Raw genomic sequence first — 26,983 nt, forward strand, 5'->3', positions numbered from 1 at the left:
AGATATACAAAAGAAGCTACTGTGGCTGAGTCAAGAGAAGTATATTGAGAAGATTCTGAAGAGATTCAGAATGGACAAAGCCAAAACAGTGAGCACTCCCTTAGCCGGACACATAAAGCTGAACCAGAAGCAATGTCCGAGATCTGATGAAGACAAAGATGAGATGCTAAAGATCCCGTACCAATCCGCCGTCGGAAGCTTGATGTACGCAATGGTTTGCACTAGACCCGACTTGGCGTATGCTGTAACAGCCCGTTACGTACCGGTATTGTTAACATTAATTATGATATTAAGCGCAGTTACAATCACAGCAGTTCATTTATAAAAACGAGAATACATTTTTTCCGACTATTACGCGAGCATTTAAAACATAAAAAGGCGTAATAATTAAAAGCTGTGACCGTAACCGTAAACTCTTGCGGAAGACTTACTTAAACCATTTTTATAACTTACATTATTTATTAGAAGTGACCAAGGAGTTCCCATAAACTCACTTAGCCAATTTCCAACTTAACGTTTTTACCAATTCGAACATGTTTCACCCTAAATTTTTCTGCGACCAAAACGATCGCAACCAACCCTTCTTCTCAGATTATATTTTTGTATTACTTAATTCCCTTTTTAACAAGCTATCATACGCTCAATTCGGAGCTCATTTGCTCCGGTTATCGCCGTTTGAAGTTGGATAAGCAATTAGCCCAAACAACCCCAAAAACAGCTCCAAACCACTCACATTGCTCGAATTACTGCACTCAATCGACTCAACCATTTGCTATCAAATTTTTATCCTACAAACTAGACATCTCCAAATTTATTTTGATATATAACACGCTTAATTTGACGGAGAAACGAAGCGGGAATTAATTTCCCAAATCCGGTCCAGAATCTGCCTCAGGTGCAGGGGCACATGGGCAGTCCGTGTTTCTCTATTTTTTCAGGCCGAAGATCAACCCAGAATTTCCTCAAATTTTTACACAATGTAGAGGACATCTCAACCTTAAAAATGGCGTATGGCACGTCCCTAGGGGACCTCTATGGAGGGAGATATGCTCTCCCGAAGTTCGCCTAAAATCTGCCAATTCTACGGAAAATTCGCCAGAGTTTCCTTTGTTTTTCCAATAATCCCAAATTTGTAAAAGATCATTTAAACCTCAAATGTACCTAATAAACACATGATAATACAGTAATAATCCAATGGGTGGCACACACAAGGACCAACAACGCCTTGGGGCACTTACAACCCAATCCAGTTTATAGTTATTAAACATAGAGTCCATATTAATCATTCTTAAGTAGTTGCAATCACTAACACCTTTTTCATGCATATTTCCATCATACATATTATCATAACCTAAAATAGGCCTAAGGCCCTTCCATCATAATTAGACATGCATCAATACTATTACAATATGGCTTTACAAATTACAACTTGAAACTAAAACTTTAAATTACATTCTTCTAAAATTTCAACTTAATTTAAAAGACAACATAACCAAATACATCACTACTAGACTTAGGCAAAATGGCATGAACAAGATGCTAATGAAGCTACTAATAAATACAAATGACATGTTCATGCCCTAAGTCTAGCCTAGGCCACACGGCCAACAAAATGTTAAATAAGAAGCGCTCCACCGCTCACTCTGCGGGCCTCTTGCCCGAGGCTCCTGCTCCACTGCTACCTCCTGAAATAAATGCCCCGAGACGGGGTGAGATATACGAATATATCTCAGTAACCAAGAGGTTCTGGAGAAAACTCCACCCAATGGTTCACTTCGATGCATATCAATAGAATACAACAACCACTTTGAAAACGGGATATAGCAAGGGATTTAGAGAATGGAGAATATAAAGAAAACAAAATACGACGATACGGGATGGTAACCCCAATTCCACGTACGCCCTCGGCATATATTAGCCTATGGGTATCATCCAAGGTGTGTTCACAGAAACCACAACCATGATGCCCCAACCAACCAAAACGCCAAAGACATTCCTAGTGTGCTCCTACCCGGATCACACACCATGACACGCAGTCAACTGGAACTCCCTCCTGGAGACCTATCCAGCGGAAGTCCGAAAATGCCCGAAGGCTAATAAAACTGTCTACTGGCCAGAGACTCGGTACCTAAGTACCCATTGCAATAATGCATGCATGCTCATGTGTTCTATACTATTCATACACACTTCCTACCGTTGCCATCAACTGGCAAGGTGGAACAGAAAAGGGGAACAAGCCCCAGTACCAAGAGGTTACCTTAAATCGTGCTTCCACAAGCTCCGCAGCAGCTTATCCCTCAACTCGGTACACAGCGGAATGCCTACACAGAGGACATTCCCAATCACTCTCAGTTCAACCAATACATGTTAATTTATAATTACACATGCAATGAACCAATTTCTTACCTCAATCCACTTGGTCCCGGACCAAGGGCAACTCACTGATTCAAGATTCGGGATTCAGGTCGACGTACGGCAACCTATACAATAACGTACATCCATCAGTACTCGTCAAATAGTATCAAAACGCAAAATCACAAAATCCTCCCCATCCTCCCTTGATGGTTCAGCCATTGTAGTGTAAATGTGAGATTTATTTTTCTAAATTTTCTTTCTCATTTTGTTACGTCTCATTAGGTTGTCAATAGGCCAGTTCAAGTGCCGGTTCGTCATTTTCGCGTCGAATTATATCAAAACGCGAAAATCGCCAAATCACCCCTTTTCCCCTTGGAGGTTCGGCCATGTAGGTGTAAATTTGAGATTTATTTTCCTAAATTTGTTTTCTCATTTTATAACATTCCCTTAGGTTGTTTAGAGGCTAGTTCAATCGTCGTTTTTCCGTTTTTCGACATTTACGCATCGTTTTGCGAAATATTTCATTCTGGGCTCATTTAGGTCTCTAACACAATTCATTTTTTTCCATTGATTCAAACACTCTCCAAGCACAACACAACCCATCTAAGCTCCATATAACTACACAAATCATCATCCAAATCATTTTTCAACATCAATTCCTCAATCTTTCCTCAAGGAATCGAATTTTACCCTATGGCATTCCAAGGAATTTCCATACAACTTTAATCATTCCAACCATCACACAACCTATTATATCATCATACCATCATGCCACCATTCATCAAACAAGTCTCAACACCAAAATTCACAAATTCCAAAATCATGATCATCAATTTTTCTAAGTTAAAAATTATCACATTTCACTTAAAATTTTCATTGCATTTCTAGCATTACTACATCATTTTAAGGCATTATCATCTAATACACATTTTCAAATTGAGCTCTCTAACACAACACATCATCAAATCAAGCTTTAGGTTTCCAAAAATTCAATCACAATTAAACCATGTAAATGGGATGGAAACATACTCACAACAAAGGCTAGAAGCTAACCCAAGACTTCTCCAAGCAATGGAAGATCAAAAAGCTCCATGGACAACCATTTTTTTCCAAAATTTCGTGGCTGTAAATGGCCAATATCTCCCCAAATACACGGTTTCAAGGCTCAAGAGTGGTACCAATGTGTTTAGAAGGTTGTTTCCAACAAATTTCAACACAAAAATCACTTGATTTGGTTAAGAAATGATCAAGTTATGGTGAAAAGAAAATTTGAATGCAAATGGGGTTTGTTAGCGATTGTGGGTGAGATGCTAAAGATCCCGTACCAATCCGCCGTCGGAAGCTTGATGTACGCAATGGTTTGCACTAGACCCGACTTGGCGTATGCTGCTGGAATAGTAAGCCGGTATCTGCCAAACTTCGGCAAAGAGCACTGGGAAGCAGTGAAGTGGATCTTCAAGTACCTCCGAGGTACGACCAATTTATGCCTCCGATTTGGAGAAGGCAAAGCCGAGTTCAAGGCTACTCGGATTCTGATTTAGGGGGAGATTCCGACTTGAGGAAGTCGACGACGGGATACATGATGAGATTTGCCGGAGGAGCTGTCTCTTGAAAATCAAGACTTCAAAAATGTGTTGCACTATCGACAACTGAGGCTGAGTACATTGCCGCTACTGAGGTAAGCAAAGAGATGTTGTTGATGAAGAAGTTCCTCATGGAACTCGGCCATGATCAAGATAAGTACGAGCTGGGTTGTGACAATCAAAGCGCAATCCATCTTGCGAAGAATTCGACCTATCACTCCCGCACTAAGTATATTGATGTGAGGTATCATTGGATCCGGGATATGGTGGAAGGTGGAGAGCTCGAACTCGTCAAAGTACACACTGACCAAAATTGGTCCGACATGATGACAAAGCCGGTTCCAACAAGAAAATTTGAAGACTGCTGTGAAGGAGCCGGGTTGGTGCTGAAGCCAACGCATTGAAGTCGAAGGGGGAGATTTGTTGGGCTTCCTCCTTCAATGCTAAGCCCAAGCCCATTGAGGGGTTTCTTAAAAACCCTAAACCCTAGATCTCACCTCCTCTTAATATTCATTAGTTGAGGGTGGAGGCTAGGTTAAGAGAGAGATTAGAAATTTGAGAGAAAATTGTTTGAGCAAAGCTTTATGCTTTGTATTTAAGAGATCTCTAGAGAGAGTTTGAGTGAAACATCTCTAGAAGAGTTTGACTATCACCATTGTCGGAGAGGTTATGTTAACCACCATATTGGTGAATCTTGAATCTTTGTAACCATTATTTTCATAGTGGATTTTTGATCTGGACTAGGTCCCGTGGGTTTTTACTTCTTCATTGGAGAAGGTTTTTCCACGTTAAAACTGCTTGTGTTCTCTTTCTTCTCTCTCTCTCTCTCTCTCCTGTTTGGGTTTTTGATTTTCTGCTGCACTGCCCGACCTGGTGAAGTTCAGGCTGAGGTATTGCTGAGATCGAGGATATTGTTGATTGACTTCTGCAAAAAGGCTGCTTAGCCGAGCTTGAGGGAACCGAGTTCCCAACAGATTGTTATATCTAGTCATGAGCAAATTTCGTATGGATAATGAGTTTGAAAATAACAGTTGTGTAATAGCTTAGGCTGTGGTCATAGTGATACACATGAACCTTCTTCCACCCTTCCTAAGCTTGCCATCATATATATCTATCTATATATATATATATATATTCTCCTAATTCAAAATCCTTATTCCTCTTCCTCTGGATGTGGAATCAAAATCAATGATCACCTTTTGATTTGCTTCATACTAATGTGAATTGATTGATTGACTAGCTGATGAGCTTCAGCATCTTAATCCAGGTATTTGTTTTTATCGTTTTCTCCTAAAAGAGTACATGCAGGTCATGATCATGATGATGTTGATCCGTGTCTGTACCTAATCTTCTCATTTTAATCAGAATGTTGAATTGTCTCTCCTCAAAATTGAATTGAATGGGTGGTGGTGATGAGTTTGGCACCTTGTCCACACCTTTTTCTTTGTTTTGTCTACCCTAAATATGGGGCACCTTATAACATGGTCCGTCTAAATCTCCTCTGCATGGAAGGTATCATGCGGGGGCTACTTTATTTTCCTATCAGCCGTCATTCTCTTTTGTTTTACAAGCATCCCTTCACCAATGTGGACCATAAATAAGTCGGAACAGTATAACAAGGGCTTTTTGACATGTTTGGAAATATTTCACTGGTTTAATTTTGTGGCACATGTTTTAATAGATTAATGCAAGAAGATGTGCGTTAGGTGTCAATGCACCTGACACAAGCACATATGCTGTAGATTAACTTTGTTGCGCCAATATCAGATGACTAAAACACGCACTTGGTACTTACTAGGGATGTGCATAGGTCGAACCGAACCAGATTTTTTGAAAAACTGAACCGAATTGGTTTAAATGGTTCGGTTTGAAAGTGGTTCAGTTCGATTCAAAACTGGTTCGGTTCGGAAGTGGTTCGGTTCGGTTCGGAAGTGGTTCGAAACCGGTTTAGAACCGGTTCGGAAGTGGTTCGAAACCAGTTCGGGTCGACCCTCTTTTGAAAAGAAAAAAAATTAAAAGATAAAAATTAATTTGGTTCGGTTTGAAAATGGTTCGGTTCGGTTCGGTTCGAAAACGATTCGATTATTAAACCGGTTCTAAAAACCGGTTCGGTTCTTAAACCGATTCGGTTCATGAACTGGTTCTTTAAAAACCGATTTGGTTCATGAACTAGTTTTTAAAAATCGGTTATTTTATGGGGCGGTTCGGTTCGGTTCATGGTTTGACCCAATTTTTTGGTTATTTTGCACACCCCTAGTACTTACGTGTCTTAAATGCGTACCTGATACTAACATCATCATATAGAATTGATGCAATCAAATTGGACGGACTGAAATCCACACCTGTACGGTGACGTGTTTCACTTTTGTCATCACATGAAACGTGCATATCTCATGTACATGACTGGACCAGTAAACACCTAAAGCACATCTTCTTGTACTAGTCTAGTAAAATGTTCGACCACAAAACTAAATCGGTGGAATATTTCCAAAATTGCATTTGGTAGGTCAAAAAGCCTATAAGTAGCCTTACTCGGTCAAAACTATAATAGCAACCAATCTCTCTAAAGTTGTCATCATTATTATTTTTTCGACTTCCTATTTGGTTGGTATACTTCATTTTGGGCGAAAAACTCTGTAACTAGACAATTGGTGTAGAATTGTAGAAAAGTAAACCCAATACAATAAACAACGGGAACCCAGAGTTGAGCCATTTAATTCATAGGCAGCATCTATTCATATGTTAGCCAATAATACACCATATTGAGCATCCTATTGACTATTCCATACAGTAAAGTGACATGATTATTCATCGAAGTTTATGTTATTATTATATTTGAGATATATAAAGCCATTAATGTAGTCTCACCCAATAGCTTAAGCTTTTGGGTTGAATTGGTTCTTTACGTGGTATCAGAGCCTCGTGTCCCGGGTTCGATCCTCACTGCCTCCCACTTTCTTTCAAGTGGAATTTCTTTGTTCGCACAGGTAGGTGGGCATGTGCATTGTCCATCCTTCAAGCTCAGTGGGCTCTCGTATGAGGGGGCGTGTTGAGATATTTAAAACCATTAATGTAGCCTCACCCAATAGCTTAAGTTTTTGGGTGGAATTGATTCTTTACAATTATCACGAGATTAATTAAGAAACTAACATCAATGGAAGCTTAAAGAGATGTTTTGTTTGTTTTTATTTAATTTATTTTCATATCATTTTATTTTCATATCAATTTTATTTTCAAGATATTATTAAAAATTCTATAAAATTCAGATTAATTTTATTATTGAAGAGGCATGTATACATAAATGTATGCATATAAATAATAAATATATACAATCTAAACAATTAAATAGTCTTGTGTTTATTCTTAATCTTCATATCTAATATATGTGGTGGAGGAAATAATGAAAACAAAATTTTGTTTTTTCACAACCTCAAAACAAGAGAGATAAAAGAACGCACGTAGAAGCCAACAAGAAGAAGCCATTTAGGATTGATTTAGTGGTGAGAATTTTGACAATTTATATTAAGTCATATGTTCAATTCCCATAGATGTATTCAATGATGAGGATTTAAGCAATTTATATTAATTTATATATTCAATTAGCAGTATGAAAAGAAAGAAAAAAAGTCCAACAAAAAGGAAGTGGAAGTGGAGGCTGAAAAGGGAAAGGATTTTGTTGGAAAAAAAATCGACTCGTGATTCTTCTGAATTTCAAAATAGATACATATTAGTTTTTTTGAGGGACTAATGTAGGTCTTCTTTGAAATTCAGAGGACCACAATTTTGACTAATCGGGTCTATTTTAGAATTCAGAGAGACAACAAGTCGACTTTTTTTTTCTCCTAGGAAATTAAATTAGACCCTATAATTTTTGTTAAGGACCCAAAATATACTCTCTTTTTTCCCCAAAAATTTGTGTGTACACTTGCACACAGTTGCACCAATACAGGTCCGCCGTTGGTGATGGTAGTGGCGGCGGCAACAACGATAATAGAAGAGGTGAAATTGATTGGGGTTGAGGTTATGGTGAGAGCGGTGACAACAGCAATGTAGAGGTGGTGGTGCTCGTAGTGGCGCAAAGGAGGTGAGATTGCTTAGGATTGGGATAAAATTGGATTTTGTAAAGATTATTTGATTTTTGACTTCTATTTTTTTTTAAAGCTAGAAATTTTAACTTCAATAAATAATAGGTTTTTGGGTTTTTAATGACTTTTTTTTTTTAAGTAGACATCCAAATATTAATTAATAATGCTAAGAAATTTTTCTTAAAAACAAAAAGTTTTTGGAGGAAAAAAAAGAAAATAGAAAATGGGACATGAGTTTGGACACCGAATATATTCGGGTTATATTCCTTTTATTTTTGTATACCCATTTTTGTTGAAGACTTGGAGCTCATTCACTCTATACATCTCCAACCAGCAAAGGTTTTTTTTATTTTTTTTTATTTTTTATAATGATAACTACATATAGATTATCATTTTATTTTTGTTTACGTGTTACTGACTGCCATATAGATAAACAATTTGCATTTTATACTATTTTACTACATGTTATTCATTTAAAAATTAGATGGCTAACGACTCATTGATCACGTGTGTTTTGGAGTAATGTTAATTTCCCAGCAAAGTTTAATGCATTTCTTGAAAACTACATAAGACATATGAAGTGCGGACACTTCAAAAATCCTAGCATGTTGTGTCTGATATTTCTCGATACTCACCGACACTCCGACACTTTCCGACACTCCAATACTTGTTGTAAAGACTCAAAAAAAGTTCAAAGTTTACGTTGCATTACATTTTGAGTTCCAACTATTTAGATTCTTTAGATTATGATTACCATTTTATTGAGTTTAATATAAACATTTGAGATATTTTATGTTTCTTTGCAAAAATTGATGGGTATCATAAATTTAACTTTATTTTTTGTTAAATTATTGAGTATTAAATATAACATATACTACATAAATTATAAATATTATATAATATCAAATTGTATTCTAACGTATCAAAATTTAATATTTTATAAAATTAACATATCAAAGTGTCGTGTCAAATCGTATCTTGTACCTCGTGTCGGTGTCGGTGTGGTTGCAAGATAGTAAGACAGTGTGGGGATTAACTCTGAAAAAGTTTTTGCTTTTATTGCAAAGTTTTTTTTGTCGTATTCATAAATGAGTCTTATTATAGTAAGAAGAGTGAGAAAGTATTAGTAGAATATAATGTGATCTACTTATTTCTATATGAGTGTAACAAAAAACAAATTCTACACTAAAAACAAAAATGTTAAACCCAATAAAATTTTATAAGTAAATTAATTGGACGGGTCATTTAAGTACTTCCATCGAAAATTACGCATCATATTACATTTTATAAAAAAGAGATTACAGAGTTTATGTCAATCTGAATAATAAAAATTAACTTTTGTTATTTAATATGTAATTTATTAATCAATTTATAATTAAAAAAAAGTATAGTGCCAGTAAAGCAAAAGGCGAGAGAGGCACTGAACAGGGGGTTAAAGAGTTGTTTTTCATATTATGATTACTTGGATTCAGAACCATGAAATTAGCACATAAAATTAAAACTCCTGATCTTTAAATACATTAAGTTAGTGTGAAAGAGTAAATGAGTATTGAAATGAATTTCCTTAGGTTCAAAGCCAGAATTTGAAAAAATCAATACAAAATATTTTTCTTTTTCTCGGAACAGACTGCAGATTGGTATTACGCTGCATAAGCCATAACCTTTACAAAAAATTGCATGGAATTGCAAGTAGCAACCTTCAAACAGACTGGGTAAAACAAAGGGTATCTTTTTCCGTATGTGAATATTAGTTTTGAATAACAAATTTGGTATGTTAAACACATCCTTCACTGCTAATGCCCCGCAGTCTGGCCCCTTTTTCTCAATCTTGAAACTTTATGGAATCCATCATTTCATGGGTCATTGGAATAACTTCCAATTATAGGCTTGGTATAAAAAGTTTTTTACCTAACGTTTCGTGCTTATGAAATCAATCTGCATTCCATTTCTAGTGCAGTTCTGCCTTCAAAGAAAATTGACTAATTTAATCCAATAAGGTTGAGCCTTTTTCAAAACATTAGCAAGTAATGAATCGTGGGGTTTCTCTTATGACTTATCTTAATGAATAAGGTCTAAACCTATAAATTGTTTAGGTTGCAACATCAGCATGATTACACCAGCTTCTTCCTCCAGTATCCCCGATTAGTTTCTTTTCTTTTCTTTTTCTACCTCCACATGCTTCCAACTAGAGATGGCAAAGATGGCGGTCCGCCTCACCCTATCCCGCCGTCAACTTGCTAAAAAACGAGTCACCCCGCTTCGTCCCACTTTTAAAAGTGGGTTGAAAAACTCGGCTCGTCCTGCCCCGTTTGGCAGGCTGGGCGGGTTAACCCGCCAACCCGAGCTTATTTTATACTGATCCGCTTATGCCAGCCATCAACCCGTCAAAAAACTAATCCGCCCCGCATTGCCATGCTTTTAAGATGAGTTAAAAAACTCAGTCCCCCCCATTCCATTTAATTGGTAGGACGAGTTAACCCGCTAAGCCGAACCCATTTTGCCGGCTCTACTTCCAACAGGTGCATGCATGATATAAAGCACAACTAAGGACTAAAGAGTAAGGGCCTGCTACTTCAGTACCAGTGAGGCTAGATATAATAGAATCTAAATAGTTTGATGAAGAGTTTGGCTTTTCAGTACTCTTTTTTAAACTAGATCTTTACTTAAAGCTTTACAGTAAGGCCATCATTATATGCCTTAGAAGTTAGAACAGCTGCAACAGCACATTATGGCCCAAACGACTGATAAGTAGAAGCTTCTCCTTATAAGCAAAACTTTTTATTTTTATTTTTTTTTGGTAAAGAAAGCAAAACTTTTTATAAGTTCTTCTCCTTATAAGCAAAAATTTAATTAAATATAATTTTATAAAAAAATTATAATAAAGAAAAAAGAGCTAAAAGCTAATTATCATAAGAGGGGTTTTTTTTAACATATATATATCAATTTTGAAATTTTTATATTTATTTTTAATTATATCCTTATTCTAAAATTTTATTTATAAATTTTATCATTTATCCTAATAATTCAGGGTATAACAAATTATTTAATCTCTCTCTAAAAAAGGATTTTTATCAAAATCGCTATTTTGTTCGATTCAGCAGTAGTAGGAATAATGTATCCCTAAAGATAACTTTATACAATTATCAAACAGATTTTAACTTAATTTTTTGAATTTTTTTTTAACGCTTAAAAAAAAGTGTCAAACATGCTCTTAGCATGAAATCCTTCTAAGATGGATTTGCCAAACCTACAACATATAACAGAATCACAGAGAACCACATTGAATAAAAATATTAAAACATTTTCGATGGGGATATAAGAGTTTTTGCACCTAATTTATTGGACATTTGTTTAATATCTTGCACATTGAAGCTGTCAAGGTACCGCCCTCACAGCATATATTGTTAAAACAACACTTTGAGGCCCCGTCAACCAAGCTTCATCTTAAATTCTGGCTGAAAATTGCATTTGAGCATCCTCGTGTGCAAGGATGGCTTGCTAGCCAAAGTTTATTCCCTGAGCTAACGGTAGTTCACCTCCATAATTGATGGTGCTGCCAAGGACAGTAATTATAATGTCATTATGAACATGCACAGAAAAAGATAATTAACAGAGCATTTAACACAGGCCCAATGCAACATCTTAAATTCAACTAAGACTTACCATGTAGAACGCCGCATGTACTGCTTCCATGAGTCACTTCCTGCTTCACGACCACCACCAGTTGCCTTTTCTCCACCAAAGGCACCACCAATTTCAGCTCCATTTGTTGGTATGTTCACATTCACTATACCACAATCACTACCTCGTGGCCTGTATTCACACCCATGAACATGCAAAATATACTATTTATTCAACTATAAACCACCACAAACATCCTTTAAGAGAGGATAGGACAAAAAATAAATAAATAAATAAAATAAGTACTTACCCAATCCATCTGAAGATAGCTTCAAGTTTTTGGGTAAATATTGAACTACTCAATCCTTGAGGAACAGAATTGTTCAAGGCAATTGCTTCTTCCAGAGTCTAAGTAGAAAAATCATGAAGTTCAAGCAGAAACTAAACTCCAAAAGAAAATAAGTCCAACAAAAGAATATATAGATAATACGCTACCTGAAATTTCATAACATATAAAACTGGACCAAACAATTCTTCTTTAACTACACGAGCATCGGGAGAAATCTCAACAATTGTTGGTTGTACAAAGTTTCCTTCTGACTCTATTACAGAGCCCCCTGTTAGGATCTTCCCTCCCTGATAATCAGAGTATCTAGTAAACCATCTCCACACAAAAAGTACAAGCATCCATCATATTTGAGCAAAAGTTTGCATATAGCCATATACAACTGAGCAAAATTACAGATAAGATAACATGCCTGAGATTTTATGACCGAAATACCCTTCTGAAAGTTTTCCACTGAAGATCGAGTATGCAAGGGCCCAACTAGAGTCCCTTTCTCCAGGGGATTCCCAATTTTGACTTGTTTGTAGACTGCAGTAAGTTGATCTAGTACATTTGAGTAAATACTCTCATGCAGAAACTGCAGTAAAAGGCAGCCAAATTAACAAATAAATATACCTTCAAAGAATCAATATAACTACATTACAATTGTGAAATTCAATTTTTTAAATTGGTTCTAATACCAGTCTACGGCAAGATGTGCACCGCTGACCAGCAGTACCCACAGCCGCAAACAAAATAGAGCGTACAGCCAGTTTGATGTCTGCATCCTCCATGACTATTATTGCATTGTTACCACTTAACTCAAGCAAGCATTTGCCAAATCTCTCATTCACTGTTTGCTGGACCATCAAGCCCACCTATAATAGGGAACACGTCATTATCAAGTCAACAGCATAGATTGTCATAGTTAAATGTAAAAGAATACGTTGTGTATTGATCTGTGTCACGGAGTTACAATATATAGAGACCCTAATGGGCTTAAGTGTAAGGCCCAAACCTAATCCTAATACAGTCAGAATACAGTCAGACTATTTACGGATAAGACAGAATCCAATCATATCTAATCAAATCTAATCATATCATATCTAATATTCTAACACTCCCCCTCAAGCTGGTGCGTATATATTATGAGCACCAAGCTTGTTACAAATGTATTCAACCCGAGGACCTCTAAGAGCTTTAGTGAAAACATCTGCTAGTTGATTAGACGAGTTGACAAAAGCTGTCTTGATTTCTCCTGACTGAATCTTTTCCCGAATGAAGTGACAATCAATCTCTATATGTTTGGTCCTCTCATGAAAAACAGGATTAGAGGATATATGTAGCGCAGCTTGATTATCACATATGAGTGTCATGGGTTGTTTCTGTTCACAAAGATGAAGCTCCTGAATCAACTGCTTTAACCAGATCAACTCACAGGTAGTATTTGCCATTGCACGATACTCAGCTTCTGCACTAGATCGGGAAACAACAGGTTGTTTCTTGATTTTCCATGAGATTAAGTTTCCTCCGAAGAAGACACAATAACCAGAAGTAGAGCGTCTGTCCGAGGGTGATCCTGCCCAATCGGCATCTGAGTAACCACAAATTTCTGTATTTCCCTGATCCGAATACAACAAACCTTTTCCTGGTGCTCCTTTGATGTATCGGAGGATCCTCATAGCAGCATCCCAATGTGAATCACAAGGGGAATCAAGGAACTGACTGGCCGTACTGACAGCGAAAGAAATATCTGGCCTAGTCACAGTAAGATAATTGAGCTTCCCAATCAGCCTTCGATAACGTCCAGGATCAGATAATGGCTCCCCCTGTCTGGGCAATAACTTAACATTAGGATCCATGGGTGTATCAACTGGTTTACACCCCAACATACCAGTCTCCTCTAGGATATCCAAGGCATACTTCCTTTGACAGATAGAAATGCCCTGTCTAGATTGCGCCACCTCAATTCCCAAGAAGTAACGCAGCTTCCCAAGGTCCTTTGTTTGAAATGCACTGAATAAATGTTGTTTTAACTGATGGATTCCGTCTTGATCACTTCCGGTGAGGATGATGTCATCAACATAGACTAACAAATAGATGCACTTGTTAGGAGATGTAATCCTATAGAATACAGAATGGTCAACTTTACTGCGAATTAGGCCAAACGCCTGTACAGCAGAACTGAAGCGACTGAACCATGCTCGAGGAGACTGCTTGAGACCATATAAGGATTTTCAAAGACGACATACCTTCCCAGACTCCCCCTGAGCAACAAAACCAGGTGGTTGCTCCATGTAAACTTCTTCTTGTAAATCACCATGAAGAAAGGCATTTTTGATGTCAAGTTGAAGGAGTGGCCAGTGACGAATAGCAGCAAGGGCAAGAAATAGGCGGACGGAAGCCATCTTAGCGACTGGAGAGAATGTATCGCTATAGTCAAGGCCAAAGATTTGAGTAAAACCCTTGGCAACTAGGCGTGCCTTGAGACGATCAACATGGCCATCAGGTTCAACTTTCACAGTAAACACCCAGCGACAACCAACTATAGACTTCTCTGGAGGAGCAGAAACAAGGTCCCAAGTGCCATTGGTATGAAGTGCGGTCATCTCATCAAGCATCGCTTGGCGCCATCCTGGATGGGAAAGTGCTTCACCTGTGGTCTTAGGAATAGGAACAGAAGAAAGACTAGAAACAAAGGTGAAATGAGGAGGAGAAAGGCGATCATAGCTCAAGAAGGTATAAAGAGAATAAGGGTTACAAGTAGTACGTGTACCTTTTCTTTGAGCAATGGGAAGAGCCTCTGGTGAAGGATCCGGAGGGGAAGAATCAACTGCAGAGGGCAATGAGTCAGCAGGGGTCGAGTCGACTGGAGGTACTGTCTTACGACGCTGATAAGTGAGAAGTGGACGGTCCTTAGGTACTGGAGCAATAGGTGATTGCTTATCTGGAGTAGAAGCACCTGCATCTGGCAAAGACAAATCAAGAAAAGGAACAGGAAGAACATGATCAACCTGTGACAATGGAGATGGGATAGAATTAAAGGGTTGTTGATCAAAAAAGGTGACATCCGCAGAAACTAAGTAACGCTTGAAGTCAGGAGAGTAACAACGATAACCCTTTTGAAGACGAGAGTAACCAAGAAAAATGCATTTAAAGGCTTTGGATGTTCACTTATCCTTACCAGGAGTGAGATCATGAACAAAACAGGTACAACCAAAAACATGTGGGGATAGAGGAAAGAGAGAAACATCTGGAAACAATAAGTTATGAGAAATATCATTATTAAGCACAGATGAAGGCATGCGGTTGATGAGAAAGCAAGAAGCAAGGACTGCATCAGCCCAAAAGTGAAGAGGAACATGCATGTGAATAAGAAGAGTCCTGGCAATCTCAATTAGATGTCTATTCTTACGTTCAGCTACTCCATTTTGTTGTGGAGTGTGAGGACAAGTGGTTTGGTGTAAAGTACCCTGTGTGGCTAAGAAGTGAGAAAAGTCAACAGAAACATACTCCTTAGCATTATCACTACGTAAAATACGAATAGAAGCACCAAATTGAGTATGAATTTCAGCAGAAAACTTTTGATAAATAGAAAACAACTCAGAACGGTTTTTCATTAAATAAATCCAAGTACAACGGGAGAAATCATCAATAAAGGTGACAAAATACCGAAAACCTAAAATAGACACACTACGACTAGGACCCCAAACATCTGAATGAATAATTGAAAAAGGAGCATCAGCTCGTTTATTGACTCGATTAGCAAAGGAGGAGCGTATGTGCTTTCCTTGCTGACATGACTGACAATCTAAAGTTTGAAGACCGGATAAAAGAGGAACCATCTTCTGCAATTTCGCAAGACTAGGATGCCCGAGACGACTGTGGATGAGCTGTGGAGATTCTGTGAGAGAACAAGCAACTGAAGGACTCGGCACATCAAGGTAGAACAGACCCCGTGACTCACAGCCCACTCCAATCATCTTCCCCGTACCCGGGTCCTGCACAGAAACAGAATGGTTTGAGAATGTGACAATACAATTAAGAGAATTGATCAATTTACTAACCGATATTAAATTATAAGGGATGTGAGGAATGTAATAGACAGATGTCAAGGTCAATGAGGAGGTTGGACAGATTTGTCCAATCCCATGAACGGGGGCCTTAGTTCCATCAGCAAGAGTAAAAGAGGGTAAATTATTAGAATATGTAAGGGAAGAAAAGAGTTCCTTATTACCACAGAGGTGATCAGTAGCACCTGAGTCAAATATCCAAGGACCAAGTGATGCAGAATGAGAAACACAAGCAACAGGATTACCAGTTTCTGAAGCAGAGGCCTGAGATTGAGGAGAGGACTTCCTGAGAAGGGCCTGGAATGCTGCATATTCTTCAGAGGAGAGAGAGACTGAACCATTTGAAGCAGTATCCGATTGAGCTACATTAGCAGCAAAAGAAGGTCGCATGTGAGGATACTTGGTGTAGCAGCGTTCCTCATAATGACCAAGTTGCTGACAGTAATGACAACGAGGTCGCTGACCACGTCCGACTGGACCTCCTGGGCCACGACCTCCTGGGCTACGTCCTCCTGGGCCCCGGCCTCCTGGGCCTCTACCACGACCACGTCCACCTCCAATATGCCCGCGAAAATCAGTACGGGAAACTAGAGCAGTAGAATCAACAGCAGAAGACGATGCAGGAGCAGATTTCTTATTCAAATTCAGAAGACGCTGATACGTCATGGATAGATCAGGCTCCCCACTAGTCAAGATAGTATCACGAACATTATCATATTCTTCGGGAAGGCCAGAAAGTGTGGCAACCATAAAGAGACGTTCCACCTGTTTCCGATATGCAGTAGCATCAGTAGGGTAAGGCAGCATATCCAAATATGCCTGCATCAAAGAGCGACTCTTGCCAATATATGTCTCCGTCTGAATGTCGGATGATTTGCTCAATTCCATAAACTGAGAGATAATGAAATAGAGCTGCTGAACATCATTAGTGTAGAGGTTTTTTGCTTCCTCCCACACTTCAATGCAAGTTTGAAATGAATAAAAGATATCCAAGACAATCGGATCAATGGATTGCCAGAGGACACTCAGAAGCTGGTTGTCAATCTTTTCCCAATCAGACTTGTCCTCCTTAGGGACATCAGTAGACTTAGTTGTGAGATGGTTCCCATATCCTTGTCCAAAGAACCAAACTCGAACAGAGGTGGCCCAGTTCTTGTAATTAACAGATCCCTTCAATTTTGAAGAGGTAATGGACCCAATATTGGTAGAGATGATATTGGGAGAATTTCTCAAAGGAGGAGATGGAGACTTGACCTCCGAATGAATTGGAGGGTTTGCTGCCATAGTATCAAATCACAAAGATACAAACCGAATAAAGAGAAACGAACCTGATCACCAAGCAAGAAGAGGTGCGCACAAAAAGTCAGACCCACAAAGAACCAACCACAGATCCAGAAAGAGGAGGAGAAGACGAGCTTCTCTGTCCAAGACCGGCCGGAAAAAGCCGCCGGAATAGTGCTCACGCGCCGGCAGAAGGTGGCGCGTGAAGCCCACGCGCAGAGAAGACTGGAGGCGCGTGAGAGCGCGTGACAACTCCGATGGTGGCCGGACTTCCACAGAGCAGGTCGCCGGGAGGAGAGGGTTCTGTTCGCGTTCGTTCCAGACTGAAAACTCGCTGGAAAAGTACTCCGGCAGCCTGAACAGTGGCTGACGGTGGCTAACGGTGGCTGATGGTACTCCGGTGACTGTTTGGGGATGTGGACACGTGCAGAAGATGCCTGGAGAGGACTTACAGCCCTTGATGTCTTACCGGAAGGACGCACGGCAAAGAAAAGATGACTCCTAAGCAGTGGGCTTAGGTTTTAAAGCGAAGAACAAGATTTCTAAGCGGAAGCGAGGGTTCCCAGAACGAAATAGCTCTGGTACCAAGTTAAATGTAAAAGAATACGTTGTGTATTGATCTGTGTCACGGAGTTACAATATATAGAGACCCTAATGGGCTTAAGTGTAAGGCCCAAACCTAATCCAAACCTAATCCTAATACAGTCAGAATACAGTCAGACTATTTACGGATAAGACAGAATCCAATCATATCTAATCAAATCTAATCATTATCATATCTAATATTCTAACAGTCATCTTCAAATCATACTGAAATAAGTAAACATTTGCACAGTATCTCTGCACAACATTTTTTAATAGGGAGACGAAAGCATTATATATGATTGCACAGAGCATGACACATGGAGGTAGTCCCACTAAAGAAATGAGGTTTTAGGCTATTAGATATCACATATCTGATATCTGTAAAAACAGTTACTGTAATGAGACTGATTCCACTCCTATAGGCTACTAAACTGAGCATCATTCCAGCGACAACTACATCTTTTAGCACAAAGCGGAAATTCACACATTCCATTCAATTGATTAAATTATGTCACCAGTTTAAAACATTGTCCAATGATCAAGTCAGTACACAATGAAAGTACCTTTGAACTTCCAGTAAATGAAACCAGGGGAATGCGTGTGTCTTTAGCTATTGCTTGACCAATTTCAGCACCTCCACAGAAAGAGGTGAATATTGCACCAGGTAATTTGTTCCTCTCAAGAACTTCAGCTACTAGCTTTGTCACAGCAATAGTTACCAATGGAGTTGTTGGAGCGCCCTTCCTTTAATGCATGTAGTAATCAGAAAAACTTATATTGAAAACATAAAAATTTGAAACACTCCAGAGGAAGAAGCTGACAATATATCACATAAAAAATTCAAACTGATTTGCAAAGAGGTCATAAAGATATCAACAGGACCTAAGAAGATAATTTGATCACTTAATGACTTTCTGATAGACCTTATTTCTTGTCCGTGTATATTAGTTATTATATAAAATTTACTCATTTAATTATTTATTTACTTTTTTTTTTTTTTGAGGTGGGGGGGGTGAAGCTTCCACTCTACATAAGAAACCCTTCTTATAGTAGGCAGCCTTACCTTACATTTGCAAGAGGCAGATTGCATAAATCAAACCCACCTCCAGATGCCGCATTAAACAAAGAGAAATATATAGCAACAACTTAGAGGTCCACATAAATTGGGTTAGAGATCCACCTTAGAGGTGGATTGCATTAACAAGATGTGAGTTGCAGGAAAACCCGAGAGTCAAAGGGTAGGCCACAATCTCTCAGTTTGATTAACAATCAAAGTAATTGGTTCTGACAAAACACATACACTAAACACTGATGTATCAAGAACTGAAGTATTGGTTATACAAAGTTGAGAGTTTAACTGCCATTGAAATCAAAGAAAATAGTGCACACAAAAAAAAAGGACCAAGAAAATTGATATGATGTCTGCATATAGCATTGGTCCAACCAATTTTGGAAATGAAATGCCTCAACAATCAATGCTAATCACATATGAAAATAAAGAAAACAAATAGTAAAGGCCATTAAATATTAACAAAAAAATCATATCTCACTCAAATATGGCCAGTTGATTAATCTCGTATAATATCTAGAGAGAGACGTAAACTTACCACACAACACAGTTACCACAGACTAATGCAATGCACGCATTCCATCCTGAGGCACAACGGAAATGAACAAGTTTTGATTACAATAAAAGCATCAGAAAAATTTTAGGGTATAGAAAGTAGATCATATGATGCAGAATGCAGTCAAACTGGATGGAAAATACTTCGAGAAAATTATGTTCACATATATGTCAGCATGTGATTATTATGATACCAGTAGTATGTTTGATTGCCAAAGATTCAAAGTTGCTATCCTTGTTCTAAATTATTTTTGTATTATATGAAGAGCACTTAACAAGTAACAATAAGCTAAAATATATCACCAGATGGGAATGTATTGAAAATATAGAGAGATATTATTGAAGTGAGCCAAACGTGGTAAAGCATTGGATAATATACAAGCTTAATGAATTGAGGATAATGTAAAATTTTATCAGAAAGATAATCACAATCAAGTTGATTACAAATCAACATGACTCCTAGAAAAATGTACCAGACTTTCGGGTGATGTTTTGAAACATGCCTAAAATTATATGACCAGATGACAGTGAATAAATCCATTAACATTCTCCAACTGATCGTATGTAATGCTGAATTGATATCTAAGATCCAAAGGAATTTATTACTGTGTGTGTTGAGACAGGATAAGAAAAAAGCATACCGAGAACAGCGCATGGAAAGTTGAAAGCAGTGATTACACCGACTATTCCTAGTGGGTTCCATACCTGTTGTGTAAAAGCATGCATTGCAGTTAATGATTATACCTCCTACTATAAAATAGTATAGAAGTCAGTGAATAATCTTAGTTTAAATATTGCACATTTGCACCTCAAACATCGCATGATCTGGACCTGTAAGGAAACAAGTAAAAGAAAACAAAATCTCAATACACATTGAAGAGATATTAGTATAAAAAGAGCCTATCCCTAACTACAAATTATTTTAAATCACTATGTCACCAGAAGGATAATAAAGAAAAGATGAACAACTAATATAACCCATCTTACGTTCGGATGGTATAATTGACCCATTCAATTGTCGGCTTAGCCCAACAGCATAATCACACATATCGATTATTTCCTGTAATAGACAGGATGAATGAGTACAAATGTTGTGTGCAACTATTAAATCTTTCACATAATAATTTTCTCTTTTACATAGTGTATATGATTAAATTAGTTAGGCGCATAATTAGCAAAAGCACTAAATTGCTTTCAGGGTGCAGTAGCCTATATACACACCAAACATTTATGGAATGCCCCTAAAAAGAGAACGAGGCAACTTTGAAAAGTGAACATCCTCCTAGAACCAAATACAGGGCATAGGCTAAGAAGATGCAGCGAGTATTTGAACAAATCTAAAATATAAGCAATTTACACAGAAACTGAATAGAACCATCTTACTTTGGACATAATTGTCTTCTGAGAAAAAACAAACTTTGAATTAAGTGATCAAAGCCTTAGTATATAGTGACGATATAAGCGGCATCGAGGGGGAATAAAAAAAAAAGTAAATGCAGTTTGATATGTGCGGCTGCTCAGGAAGGCCCACATGAAAAATTATAAAAGAAAAAATAATTTGACAAATCATCAAATCCCTTCACATTTCTAAGAACATTGCGATGTAAATCACCGGATAATCAGCTACAGGGCATAAAGTTTCATCAGAACGACATAAATTTGGGTGCCCCTGAGTACATTACATTACTCTCATTAGAAACAGTTAAAGCTCACCACTAATTATCTTAATTTAGCTGACACCAAGAAGTTTTATACGCAATCTAAACTCTGACTTCTACCTTGTCAAACCTGACAACATGTTAGAAAAAATTGCAGAATAAAGAGAATAGTCATATCATATCATACCTGAACCTCCCCAATTCCTTCTGGAAGAATTTTTCCCATCTCAAGAGAAACCAGCCTACCCAAAGGATCCAATTTGGCCCTTAATGCTTCGCCAATCTGTCTCACAATCTCACCTCTCTTAGGTGCCGGAATCTGCAACAACATTATAAAGACACATCCTTATTTTAGTTTCCAATAGTACATAAATGCAGTACTGGCTCTCCCAACTCTACCATGTAACCAAAACACAACTATAAAACTCACTAAAAAAAAAAGTATAAAAAGCAAAGATAATTAAAAAGAAAAATACTCACGGTCATCCACATCTTAGCTGCTACAGAACAAGCTTGCAATCCCTCCTCATAATCTTCCATAGTTGCTTCGGTCACTTTAGCAATAGTCTAATTTCAAATCAACAATAATTATATGCATGACAATAAAAGCCAAAAAAAAAACCCAGAAACCATGATAACAATCATGCAATCAAGATCAAATTCGTTCAACTTTCATCACTCAGGTAAGGCAAAAATAAATAAATAATAATAATAAAAAAAAAAAAAGACGAACCTGATTGTTAGAAGGATTGACAGAAGTGATAGATGAACCTGTGGCCTTCCATTCGCCATTGATGTAACAACCAATGTTGCTGGAACCCAAACCGATCTCCTTCAAAAACTCCATGTTTTTTTCATCGGAACCCATTAATTACACTGCAATCGAAAATTGATCAAACGAAAAAACGAGAAATTGTGCGATTACGAACAAATTACGATTTACGAGCACTGTATTTATTTGAATCAGGAAGTGGGAATAAGAATATGTTATTATAGAGTTACTCACACTCTGACACAGACAGTGATGGGAAAAGTTGATTGAGGATTTTTAATAATAATGCTGGCACTCCCAGATGATGTGAATCGTGAACTATCGCAATAAAATAAAATTATGGAGGATTTTCATAGATAGTTCACAATTCTGGAAGATTTTTGTAGTTGAAAATTTTTAAGATAAAGTTTCGGAAAATAGGAAATCATTACTTTAATAATGATAGTTAATTTATTAAAGAATGTTTTAATTTTGTTACGTGACAGGGTAATATCAAAATGGGATATGTGAACATGAAATTTCAAAATTATGGAAATCCATCATTTGCAGTTTTATTTGAATTATGTGAAATCTGAACTATGTTATTACAAATAAAAGGGATTGTTTACCTATTTAATATTTCTACTTTTATTATTATTAGATTAAATTTAAATTAACTGTATCAAATAATATATTTTTTCTTCTTTATTCCTTGTTTTTTTCAACTAATTATGTCTTTTTGTTTCTCTCTTTTAACCATTAATTTAAATACAATCTCATGATGATAAAAAAAAATAAAGATAGAAAGATTAAATAAAGGGTTTGATGTTTTTCATTTTAAATGACATATATTATGTTATTTTAAGAGAGATAAATACAAGAAATAAAAATCATGGGAAGAAAGTGAGTGATTTTTTTAAAAATTTAATTTTAAATAATTTTTTTTTTTGAGTCTATCTCACTTATAAAATGACATAATTTTATGTCATTTAAAATAAGAAATATTTTTTCATAAATAAATAGATAATATAATTATCTCCGTTAATTCAAAAAAATATGTTAAGCAACTTTAAACTTCTAGATGGAAATGTGCAACCTCTGTAGTTAAAAAAAAAAAAAAAAATCCAAATCCTAATAATACTTTTTAGTTTTAATGATACCAAAAGCAGAGTGTCAATTTGAACTGATAGTACCAAATTGTTATTTTAGGTTGTTCTTGTACGAGTTGAGTGCTATTCAGTTAATCGTTAACATACTTTTTTTATATTTTTATATAATTAGAGTTTAAAATCATTTATTTTAATTAATTTGTTTAATTAATTTATATTCATTTACAGTAAAAATATAAAATTAACTATTACTTAAAGTAAATAAATATTTATTTTAAAATATTATTTAAATAATTTTAGAAGAAAAAAAACCTAATAATAATCTAATAATTTTAAAAATAATCAAATGAAGTAAAGTTAAATTGAGTTTAAAGTTTTTATTTTATTTTAGTAGTTTAACCGACTTATTTTTATCAAAATATTTAAATCGATATTTAAAGTAGGTTCGATGAACTTAACCAAAAGTGAATGTTCTGGTTTCGGGACCAGCGAAAGAGATGATGTACAAGACCATTATCATTATGCTATTGTCACTTAATTGAGTTACTTGGTTGAGTTGTCACGGAACCCTTTAGTATTGGATTGTCGTGGATCGTGAATATACGCTTTTTGGATAAGATTAAATTCATTCTTACACGTCTTTTCCATTTTTATACTTTATTTTATGAGATTAATATTTATTATTTTATAAAAGATAAATTTATTTCTTATACACAGATAAAAATATATGAATTTTTCTTTCATTATTCTACTTATATGAACCTTACAAATTTATATAAATATATATAGGAAAAAATATTTCTGCAGTTAATGCAGATAACTTATCTGTATTTATTTCCCAAACGACGTCGTTTTGATATTAAAATCTTAAAAAATTATAAATATAAAGATTATTATAACTCTAAATTTAATTAAAATTACAAAAACACCATGATTTTCGTCCCAAAACGATGTCGTATTGGACTTATTGCAAATAACTTATCTGCAGTAATCACAGAAAAAGCGAACTCATATATATATATTAAAATAATTTTTATTTTCTATAATATCAAAAGCATCAAACCGTCAGTAATAATGATATCATGGTATGTACAATTATTTTAGTTCCATTATTTTATTTTTTAAAGTAGATTTTGATCGATGAGTAAGACTTAAAAGTTTTATCGTTTATTTCACGATGTATTGAATTATATTAATTAATTATTAATTTAAAATAAATAATAATAGTTAGATGGATAAAAATAAGCTGGGATGAAAAATAAAATTTCAAAATCTTACATCACAATCAAAAAATCTCTCCCCTTTTTCAAATAATAAAAATATATATTTTAACAGACTTTTTATTTTATATTTTAAAACTAAAAAATGTTGTGGAAACGTAACAAGAATCATTAGATAAGGCTGCTGTTTCAGATACGTATGCTTACTCCTTGACACGACAACGAAATGAGATAAAATAAGTTAAAGGCGCTAATCTTTTTCCAAATGAACATAGATAAGTTATTTACGTTAATTTTTAAAATAATATTATTTTGGGAAAAAAATTAAAATAAAAAAGATTATTATAATCCTAAAATAAATTATAATTAAAAATATACCGTTATTTTCGTTTCAAAACGATATCATTTTGAGCTCAATGTAGATAAGTTATCCACATTGACGGTAAAAAAAGCGAACCTAAGTTAAAATATATATTTTTTTTTTAAATAATCTATTTTAACTTATTTTCAACTTTCATAATTGATATTTATTTCTAATTAATTTGTTATATAAAATATTAATTTTCTCAATCTAACAGTTATAATTTATTAGTTCATACGTATTAATTAATTATTAATTCTCAATAAATTATAACTGTTAAACTGATAAAAATCAATTATTAAGATTTGATGTCAAACATTTTAATTTGACACTGGTATGAAATATATACATATTATCCACACACAAAAATGGTAATTTTTTTGTTTTTTCAAAACAGTGTGTTCGAGTCAGTCTTAAAAATGAGAGTCCAAAATCTCAATCAAAAAGATAAAGAGGCTCGATCTCAACGCTTAAATCCAACCCAAAAACTAGAGATACTTGGTACTTGGTTCATGTATTCTCAACTAACAATGAGAAAGATAAAAATATCAATCAAAGGACAAATTATAAACTTTAATATAAACTATTTTTTTGGCTTTGGTAATTGGATTAGGATAAATGAAATATTAGTAAAGTTATTAATAATTTTTCCAATTAATTTAAAGGTAAGTACTTTATAACTTGTATTTAATAAAATTAGGTTTTCTGTCACTCCTTGTATATATAAAATTGAACTCACAAACATTATCTCAGGGTAATAACCTTAGCTAGATTACTTACTTTTTCAAAAAAACTGACAATTACTTATTCTTTTCATCTATGTTATGTTAGATATCTTTTTATATATTGCGCTGTATGCTTAGTAAGAAATTAAACTTTTAACATATTACTTCAATCTTACGAACTAAAGGTTGGTGCTGATACAATTCCAATTTCTTTTAGTATGTTGAATAAAAAAATGAATTTTTATTTTATTTTATGTCTTTAAAAATGAATTCATTGATTAATGTTAAATGATATACACTGAGATACAGGACAAGGAAAACAACATAGAACAGCTATTTTGTATGCTGTTTAGTAGTTGATGGACAATACAAACAATTTTGTATTGTACTTGTATATTACTTGATATGTGTATTGGACAAAATAATACAAAATTTACTATATATGATACCATTTGTGTTGTGCTTGTTTGCACTAAAAATGCATTTGACAAGATTTTGATATTTTATATTATTTTAACATTTATTTAATCATTTAATTATGAATAAAAAATAAAATTTAATTATAATCAACTAAGCATTAATCATATACTTAATTTATCCAATTAATGATATTTAATAATGCGGTGAAGGGTTTCAAAAATATGATGCATATCTTAGTTCAATTCATATGGCTCAATTTAGCAATAGGTTTATTCAATTTTAATATTTAGGACCCTTTTTGTAAAATGTGGAGATACATCATCCATGCAAGAAGATAATAAAATGTGCATTCTTCATCCATTATAACCATGTAGAAAACAAATAAGTACATTGTACTAAAGAAAAGGTAAACACAATGACTATTAGTTGAAAACTACATAAAATTAAGACAATGAGATTCAATTCAACTTCAAGCCTTAATTTCTGGAATATTTGCATCAATAATTCAGAGAACTGATTGCAAAAGAAAACACAAAAGAGCTCTCAATCAACTTGGTATAGGATATGAATCTAACATATTCAACTTTGTTTCAGAAATTCCCAAACTTGGTTCCGTGAACATCCCTAGAGGCACAAGCTAATTTAAAGCAATGAAAAAAAAAAATTGATTGCTCGCAGCTTTATTATAAACCAAGATAATTATAAAATCCCTTAGTTCCAGTCCAACAAGCATTACAAATATTGACCGATAAAGTATAGAGGAGATAATTAGAAATTGAAAACATGATAAAAACTCTAATTTATAGAGATTTATATAAAGACATTGGTCATTTAACAAATCAAAGAAAGCACAATTTTATTTATTTTTATTTTTTTGTATTATATAGTCCCCAATTTTTTAATAAAAGTTCTTTCAAGTAACACAACACAGCCATTACATATCTCACACAACAGCTTTCATTTAAGTGTATTTGAAAAATAAATCCAGTATTAAATTTAAGGGAGTTCGCGGTCTGGATTGGATTGGTTTTAAAAGTAAAAATCATTTGATCCAATCCCTTCGGTTTGATCATGTGATCATCCATTCGGTTTGGATTTTTTTCAAATCCGATCCGATCCAATCCAATTTTTTTCCGTTCGGATTGGATCGGTTTTCGGTTTTCTGAAAATCCTAAAATTTGTTTCATGATTATTGTGCAAATAACAT

At 35.4% G+C, this 26,983-nt stretch overlaps 1 protein-coding gene across 2 annotated transcripts; it reads right to left on the reverse strand.

Moving 5' to 3' along the window:
- Positions 1-11,186: 11,186 nt before the first annotated feature.
- LOC133283846 (aldehyde dehydrogenase family 7 member A1) lies at positions 11,187-22,325 on the reverse strand. Of its 2 annotated transcripts, none has more exons than XM_061480756.1 (15): positions 22,197-22,325; positions 21,924-22,066; positions 21,671-21,757; positions 21,378-21,509; positions 20,520-20,592; positions 20,341-20,363; positions 20,174-20,237; positions 19,516-19,561; positions 18,472-18,652; positions 12,671-12,847; positions 12,399-12,567; positions 12,140-12,276; positions 11,955-12,052; positions 11,687-11,836; positions 11,187-11,576 (listed from the first exon to the last, which is right to left on the reverse strand). In XM_061480756.1, exons 2-15 carry the CDS (start codon positions 22,056-22,058, stop codon positions 11,522-11,524), a joined length of 1,527 nt encoding a protein of 508 aa, XP_061336740.1. In that variant the 5' UTR covers positions 22,059-22,066; positions 22,197-22,325; the 3' UTR covers positions 11,187-11,521. The 2 variants fall into 2 exon arrangements, with proteins under 2 accessions (XP_061336740.1, XP_061336739.1); XM_061480755.1 differs by having other exon boundaries at positions 11,188-11,576; positions 12,140-12,280; positions 12,403-12,567.
- Positions 22,326-26,983: the final 4,658 nt, after the last annotated feature.

Source organism: Gastrolobium bilobum, unplaced genomic scaffold, assembly GCF_033153095.1.
Source record: "Gastrolobium bilobum isolate Gb01-03AN ecotype WA unplaced genomic scaffold, APGP_CSIRO_Gbil_v1 utg116680, whole genome shotgun sequence".
In the NCBI taxonomy this organism is placed as follows: domain Eukaryota; kingdom Viridiplantae; phylum Streptophyta; class Magnoliopsida; order Fabales; family Fabaceae; genus Gastrolobium; species Gastrolobium bilobum.

Excerpts from the sequence above, each read along its gene's own strand:
- LOC133283846 (XM_061480756.1), bottom strand. The coding sequence starts at position 22,058 with ATGGGTTCCGATGAAAAAAACATGGAGTTTTTGAAGGAGATCGGTTTG. Across the intron at positions 19,562-20,173 it reads CTTTCCATGCGCTGTTCTCG|GATGGAATGCGTGCATTGCA; the intron begins GTATGCTTTTTT and ends GTTGTGCCTCAG. Across the intron at positions 12,053-12,139 it reads TATATGTTATGAAATTTCAG|ACTCTGGAAGAAGCAATTGC; the intron begins GTAGCGTATTAT and ends TTTTCTACTTAG.